At 48.4% G+C, this 8,135-nt stretch overlaps 1 protein-coding gene across 1 annotated transcript in view; it reads left to right on the forward strand.

Moving 5' to 3' along the window:
* Positions 1-8,135, forward strand: part of EPG5 (ectopic P-granules autophagy protein 5 homolog) — a gene marked incomplete at its 5' end in the record, with an annotated part of 79,441 nt that overhangs the window by 18,206 nt on the left and 53,100 nt on the right. Inside the window, 3 exons of the mRNA XM_029286342.1 lie at positions 1,323-1,490; positions 2,656-2,775; positions 4,670-4,917. Coding sequence (XP_029142175.1) covers positions 1,323-1,490; positions 2,656-2,775; positions 4,670-4,917 — 536 coding nt within the window. The remainder of the gene's footprint in view (positions 1-1,322; positions 1,491-2,655; positions 2,776-4,669; positions 4,918-8,135) is intronic.

Below are 8,135 nucleotides of genomic sequence, written 5' to 3' on the forward strand. Positions count from 1 at the left end.
TCCTTCCTTCCTTCCTTCCTTCCTTCCTTCCTTCCTTTCTTCCGGCTGTTTACAGAAATAAAACTACAAAACCAAATAAACCATAACCCATCAGTGGCAACCATCACACCGACACCTTTGAGTCCCCCTGGGGTCCCCAGGCCGGCAGGGGAACCCATGTCTTCGGGGCCTTTCAGAGAGTGGTCAAAGTGGGGCCAGTATTATTTCCGCAGGGATGATGTTCCCCAGAGAGGGAGCCCCCTTGGAGAAGGCCTTTCTCCTGGGTCCCACACGATGGACCTTCTTAAGAGAAAGGACCCCTTACATTCCCTGCCTCCCCACTATGGTGGGCTGAGTAGATGGGACCAGTGATCTTCACGTAATCTGGCCCCATGCCATGTAGGATGATAACATTTCTGTAATTTGGCAAACGTAGCAGCTTGTAGATTTAAGCTTTCTTTCCCGGCTGATACATTCGGTAGGTGTCTTCCTTCTAAGCATCACTAAGCAAGAAGGTGCCTTAAATAAGGTCTAGTCCAGGGGTAGGCAACCGTGGCTCTTATATGACTTGTGGACTTCATCTCCCAGAATTCTTGAGCCAGCATGGGGGAACTATGGCCCCTTCATGACTTGTGGACTTCTACGCCCAGAATTCCTGAGCCAGCATGAGGGAAACTTTGGCCCCTTCATGACTTGTGGATTTCATCTCCCAGAATTCCTGAGCCAGCATGAGGGAAACTTTGGCCCCTTCATGACTCGTGGACTTCAACTGCCAGAATTCCTGAGACAGCATGAGGGAAACTTTGGCCCCTTCATGACTCGTGGACTTCAACTGCCAGAATTCCTGAGCCAGCATGAGGGAAACTTTGGCCCCTTCATGACTTGTGGACTTCAACTCCCAGAATTCCTGAGACAGCATGAGGGAAACTTTGGCCTCCTCATGACTGGTGGACTTCAACTCCCAGAATTCCTGAGCCAGCATGAGGGAAACTTTGGCCCTTTCATGACTTGTGGACTTCAACTCCCAGAATTCCTAAGACAGCATGAGGGAAACTGGCCCCTTCATGACTTGTGGACTTCAACTGCCAGAATTCCTGAGTTCAGCATGGCTGGCTCAGGAATTCTGGGTATTGAAGTCCACGAGTCATAAAAGAGCCATGGTTGCCTACCTCTGGTCTAGTCAATCAATACATTGATAGCGTGCCATCAGGTTCTTTTTGACTTCCAGCAACCCGTTCAATAGATTTTTTTTCTCTGTGACGAGGCCTTTAAAGATGGCCTTCCTAAGTATGCAATTCTGTCCTCGCATTTTTCTTATTTATTTATTATTATTCTTTTGTTAGGTGACTCTCTATTTGTTTAAAGAACTGCCGATGCTTCTCTGGAAACCATCGGCTTCGGAGATCGCCTTGCTCCGTGACTGGCTTCTGAATTACAGTCTGACCGAAGTCGAGAATAAACTTGCTTGCATTATCCTGGAAGAGATGAATTGGGGCCCTAGTGAGCAGCAGGTATGTATCAAAGTTCAGGTAGCGAAACGGGCGATGAGTTTGTTTTATCAATAGCAGAGCAACTGTGTAATTCGGGGTTAGGATCCTGGCATTCACTTAGTTACCTTACCAATGTTGCTTTTAATCCTTTCAAAAGTTATCTCTAATTTGGTAATGAAATGTTTGGAAGAAGAAAACCAAGCAGGGTGAACACCAGAATCCCAGCATTCCTCTCCTCTCTCCTCCTCCTCCTCTCCTCCTCCTCTCCCTCTCCCTTTCTCCTCCCCCTTCTGCTCCCCCTCCCCTCCTCTCCTCTCCTCCTTCCCCTTCCCTCCATCTCCTTCCTCTCCCTCTCCCCCTCCTGTTCCCTCTCCCACTCCCACTTCCCTTCCCCTCTGTCCCCTTCCTCCTCTCCTCTCCTCTCCCTCCACCTCCTTCTCCCTCTCCCTCTCCCCCTTCTGTTCCCTCTCCTCTTCCCCTCCCCTTCCCCTCTCTGTCCCCTTCCTCCTCTCCCTCTCCCCTCTCCCTTCTGTTCACTCTCTCCTCTCCTTTCCTCTCCCTCTCCTCTCCCTTCTCCCTCCTGTTCNCCTCTCCTCTACCCTCTCCTTTCTGTTCACTCTCTCCTCTCCTTTCCTCTCCCTCTCCTCTCCCTTCTCCCTCCTGTTCACTCACTCTTCTCTCCCTCTCCTCTCCTCTCCCTTCTCCCTCCACTCTCTCCTCTCCCTCTCCTCTCTCTCCCCTCTCCACTCCCCCTCCCCTTCCTCCTCTTCTCCCTCTCCCAATCTCTCCCCCTCTCCCCTCCCCCTTCCCTAAATGAAATCCATGCATCTTATAGTTGCTGAGTTTGACTAATGCTATCCTATGGGATTCATCAGTCAACAGTATCTTACATTCTAAGGTGGTTTTCAGTTGAAAAGAGTAAACCCCAGGACGGTTCTTTTAAACACACCAGGATTAATAAACTGTTCCCCCCCCTTCTTCTTGTAATTTGGGTTTTGTTTAAACCTGCCCAGCGTACGAATCGTCATGCAGAACTTTTTTGTATCCTATTTTTGGAGTGGCTTTGTGGCTGCAATAAATAAATGAAATATTTAAAAAAAGAGCTTACTAGCAAATGGCTAGGGAGCCCCATAGAACCAAAAAAATGTCTCCTTATCTTGGAAATCAGCAAGATGTTTTTGACCAGGGCTACCTCCACATCGGTCCAGCAGTCCACGCGGAAGTAGCACTGATGATCTTAGAAGCCTATCAGAAGTATCTCCCCCAGAAGCCCTACAGCGGACTCCTTTCTGAAAGCTTCAAACAGGTGCCTCCCTTTCATTGCTTCTCTTAGTTGCCAGTTGACGGAATAAGCCGTATTTAACGCGGTTGCTAGAACAACCAATTTTATGGGTTAAATTAAATTAAAACAAAGCGCTCTAATGCAGGGGTCCGCAACCTGTGGGCTGCTGCCAGAGGTGGGATTCAGGCGGTTCTCACCACTTCGGCAGGACCGGTAGCTAATTTTTTGTTGCCCAGGCCCAGAATGGACTTCCAGAAGCGGCATCCACACAGAGAACTGGTTATTTTCAGGATAGGCCTTATCTCAACTCCGGCACTGACAGCCCCACCCAGCCGGTCCACTTCTTCTGGGGTCGAAGTTCTGCAGCTGCACTCGGGTCTGCATTTTGCAGTCGGGCCTTTCCAGAAGGCCTCAGCAGATTCAATCCATAGCTTGGTGCTCGGCTGCAGATCTCTTGCGGAACCGAGCTATGGATTGAACCCATAGCTCGGTTCTTGGCTGCAGAGGCCTTCTGGAAAGCCCTGTGACTGAGAAATGGAGGCCTGGCTGCGGAAGAGGCCTCAGAAGAAGAAGTGGGCCGATGAGGGGAGGCTTGGCTGAGTGGGTGCGGGGCGGGTGGAGCAGCCCCACACTCCCACCCTCACCCTAGCTTGATTTTTAGGTGTGTGCCTTGCCCCAAAACTAGGGCTTATTTGGGGGATAGGACTTATATTAGCCCCCCCCCAAAAAAAATCAAGGTAGGGCTTATTGTTGGTGTAGGCCAGGGGTAGGCAACCTTGGCTCTTTTATGACTGGTGGACTTCAACTCCCAGAATTCCTGAGCCACCCATGCTGAGGGGAAAGGGAGAGGTTTCCAAGCTGAGCCATGCTGGTTCAGGAATTCTGGGAGTTGAAGTCCACAAGTCATAAAAGAGCCAAGTTTGAAGACCCCTGACATACATTATTCCAATATTTTTACATGTTATATATTATAAAAAAACACTATATTACTTATATCTCTTATCCCTCTTATTGTAGGGCCCCTTTATATCCAAAGTTATCCGTTCTTTTAACCATATTCTAACAAGTGTTTGCTCATATAATACTCCATCTGGTAGGGCAAGTCAGATCTCTTGAATTAAAGCTACGTCTTCTGATATCCTATTCCAGGAGTAGGCAACCGTGGCTCTTTTATGACTCGTGGACTTCAACTCCCAGAGTTCCTGAGCCAGCCATGCTGAGGGGAAAGGGAGAGGTTTCCAAGCAGAGCCATGCTGGCTCAGGAATTCTGGGAGTTGAAGTTCACAAGTCAGAAAGCGGCCTAGGCCTAGACCAGAGGTAGGCAACCCTGGCTCTTTTATGACTCGTGGACTTCAACTCCCAGAATTCCTGAGCCAGCATGGGGAAAACTTTGGCCCCTTCATGACTGGTGGACTTCAACTCCCAGAATTCCTGAGCCAGCATGAGAGAAACTTTGGCCCCTTCATGACTCGTGGACTTCAACTCCCAGAATTCCTGAGCCAGCATGAGGGAAACTTTGGCCCCCTCATGGCTTGTGGACTTCAACTCCCAGAATTCCTGAGCCAGCATGGCTCAGCTTGGAAACCTCTCCCTTTCCCCTCAGCATGGCTGCCTCAGGAATTCTGGGAGTTGAAGTCCACGAGTCATAAAAGAGCCAAGGTTGCCCACCCCTGTTGTAGGCCTTACTTCCGGGGAAACGCGCTAGTAGCTAACCGTCTTTTGGGTTGACAACCGGGCAGTTCTTTGAACGGTAAAAGTTTTGGGTTTCTTCGGGAAGAACCGAGGGACATTGGGCCACCCTTTTGTCTGAAACGGTAGGGGCTTTCCTGCCTGAGCAGGGGGTTGGACTAGATGACCTCCAAGGTCCCTTCCAACTCGGTTACTCTGTTATTCTCTTCTGTTCGCTTCTCTCTCCCAGGTCTCGTATCTGGCCAGCATTGTCCGTTACGGCGAGACCCCCGAAAGCTCCTTCAACCAGTGGGCCTGGGGGATGATTTTGAGATTAAAGCTGCACAGGAATGATTACGGCGTGCAGGGACCCTGGCCTCCAGCCCCCATCCCCGACTTGACGGATTCACCTACTTTTCACCCGCTGCTGAAGGCGGTCCGATCTAGTCTCCCCATTGGCTGCTACCTGGCCTTGGCGATGTCCGCTGTTGGCCACAGGTAAGGATTCCTTTTCCTTCTGCTTGTAATTCATGTTTCTTCAACGCCCTCTGTCCTTTAGAACAGAGGTCCCCAACCTGTGGGCTGTGGGGAGTCCTAGTGGACAATCACCTAAATAGGAGCCAGCCGTGTGCTGCAGCTACCAAAAAAGCCAACACAGTGCTGGGCTGCATTAACAGAGGGATAGAATCAAGATCACGTGAAGTATTAATACCACTTTACAAGGCCTTGGTAAGGCCACACTTGGAATACGGCATCCAGCTTTGGTCACCACGATGTAAAAAAGGTGTTGAGACTCTAGAAAGAGTGCAGAGAAGAGCAACAAAGATGATCAGGGGACTGGAGGCTAAAACATATAAGGAACAGCTGCTGGAATTGGGTATGTCTAGTTTAAGGAAGAGAAGGACGAGGGGGGACAGGATAGCAGCCTTCCAATATCTTCAGGGGCTGCCCCAAAGAAGAGGGAGTCAAGCTATTCCCCAAAGCACCTGAAGGCAAGACAAGAAGCAACGGGTGGAAACTAATCAAGGAGAGAAGCAACCTAGAACTAAGGAGAAACTTCCTGACAGTGAGAACAATTAACCAGTGGAACAACCTGCCTCCAGAAGTTGTGAATGCTCCAACACTGGAAGTTTTTAAGAAGAGACTGGACAGCCATTTGTCCGAAATGGTATAGGGTTTCCTGCCTGAGCAGGGGGTTGGACTAGATGACCTCCAAGGTCCCTTCCAACTTTATCATCATCATCATCATCATCATCATCATCATCATCATCATCATTATTACCGGGCCGTGGCCTATGGGCCACCAGGCCGTGTGAGTGGCTAGCCGGTGCGCACGAATGTCACGGGCATTTGCGGTCCCACTTGAGTGAGCCTTGCCATGGCTGTTTGTGGCCCCACTCACGCAAGCCTTGCCGTGAGCGTCACGGGCGCTCATGGCCCCACTCGGGGGAGTGCTCACAGCCCCACACGCGTGCACGTGTTCACACCCCCATGAAACCATCCCTTCTTTCTCCCCTCCCTTCCCCCCCGCTCCGTGCCGCCAATCCCCAAAGGTTGGGGAACTCTGGTTTAGGAAAAAAAAAACACGTAGAAAACTGGTGGTAGAAGAAGACCTAGTCATCCACCGAGTCTGCTCTTTGAGTTCTTTCTTATTTATTTTTATTTGTTACTAGCTGTACCCGGCCACGCGTTGCTGTGGCTCAGTCTGGTTAAATGGAAAAGAAAGAAAAGTGTTGCTTTTACGTCCAACAGATGGCGCTGTTTTTTAAAAAAAACATGTTTTTACCTGTCACAGGTGTGACATCTATATAGGTATATATAGTAGGCATATAAAAACACGCGCGTATTCGAATGCAACGTTGTGTCAAAATTTCAAAGCAATCGGTGAAGAACTTTCGGAGATTTAAGATTTTGAACAAACGAACATTTACATTTTTATTTATATAGATTTTTAAAATTTTCATCAGATAGCAATAGCACCTAGGCTTATGTACCGCTTCAAAGTGCTTTGCGGTCCCCTCTAAGTGGTTTACAGCAGTGGCCCCCAACCTTTAAGGCACCAGGGACCCGTTCCGTGGAGAGAGTTTTTTTTTTTGTGGACCGGAGGGGCGTGGTTTAGTGTACCGCCTGCATCCTTTGGATGGGGCTTCGTTTGTTTGTGCGGCCCGGTTTCTGGCATGCTGTGGACCGGTGCGGCCCATGGACCAGGGTTTGGGGACCCCTGGTTTATAGAATCAGTACATTGCCCCCAACAATCCTGGTCCTCATTTTACTGACCTCAGAAAAAGATGGAAGGCTGAGTCAATCTTGAGCTGGTCCGAATCAAACTCCTGGCAGTCGGCAGAACTGGCCTGCAATACTGCATTCTAACCACTGCGCCACCACGACTCGGCACCACCAGATATTAGCCATGCGTTTATCCTAACCATGTTCAACCTCAGTCACTAGAGACTGACCCACCACCTCTGCTGGAAGTTGGTTCCAAGCTTCCACTACTCTTTCCACTACTACTGCTACAGAGGGACGATCGAGAGCATCCCGCCATACAGCATCACAGTCTTGTTTGGAAGCATCCCTGCTTCAGACAGGAAGGCAGTCCAGAGAGTGGTGAGGACGGCAGAAAAGATCATTGGCAGTTCCCTCCCTCCCATCCAGGACGTGGCATATAAGCGTTGTACGAGCAGGGTCCGCAGGATTCTCTGGGATACGACACATCCTCTCCATGACCTGTTTTCCTTGTTACCTTCTGGGAGAGGAGGGGGCTTCGTGGTATCCGTAGCAGAACATCCAGATTCAGCCATAGTTTCATTCCATACAGCATTAACCTTCTGAACTCTCAAGCTTCCTCCTTCCATTACGTATTCAAGATGGACAGTATTTAATATTTATATGTTACTTATATGGAAGGGTGTAGGTCTATACATACATTGTACATAGTATGTTTAAATCTGTATTATGTATGTGTATACTTTGAGAGGAAGCAACTAAATTTCATTTTTAATGTGTGCCATTGTGCCCACTGGAAAAAAATGACAATAAAGGTTATCTATCTGTCTGTCTGTCTGTCTGTCTGTCTACCTACCTACCTACCTACCTACCTACCTACCTACCTACCTACCATCTGTCTGCCTGTCTGTCTCTATCTCTATTTCTATCAACCATTTACTATCTATTTCTTTTCTTTTCTTTCTGTCTGTGTATCTGTCTGTCTGTCTGTCTCTATTTCTATCAACCTTTTGCTATTTCTTTATCTGTCTGTCTGTCTGTCTGTCTGTCTGTCTACCTACCTACCTACCTACCTACCTACCTATCATCTATCTGTCTGCCTGTCTGTCTCTATCTCTATTTCTATCTCCCTCTTTCTATTTCTTTATCTCTCTCTCTCTCTCTCTCTCTCTCTCTCTCTCTCTCTCTCTCTCTCTCTCTCTCTCTCTCTCTCTCTCTCTCTCTGTGTGTGTGTGTGTGTGTGTGTGTGTCTGTCTGTCTGTCTGTCTACCTACCTATCATCTATCTGTCTGCCTATCTGTCTCTATCTCTGTTTCTGTCTCTATCTCTATTTCTATCAACCATTTACTATCTATTTTCTTTTCTATCTGTGTATCTATCTGTCTGTCTCTATTTCTATCAACCTTTTGCTATTTCTCTATCTATCTATCTATCTATCTATCTATCTATCTATCTATCTATCTATCTATCTATCTATCTATCTATCTATC

This window comes from Protobothrops mucrosquamatus, unplaced genomic scaffold (genome assembly GCF_001527695.2).
Source record: "Protobothrops mucrosquamatus isolate PMUCROS unplaced genomic scaffold, P.Mucros_1.0 scaffold3365, whole genome shotgun sequence".
Taxonomy (NCBI): Eukaryota; Metazoa; Chordata; class Lepidosauria; order Squamata; family Viperidae; genus Protobothrops; species Protobothrops mucrosquamatus.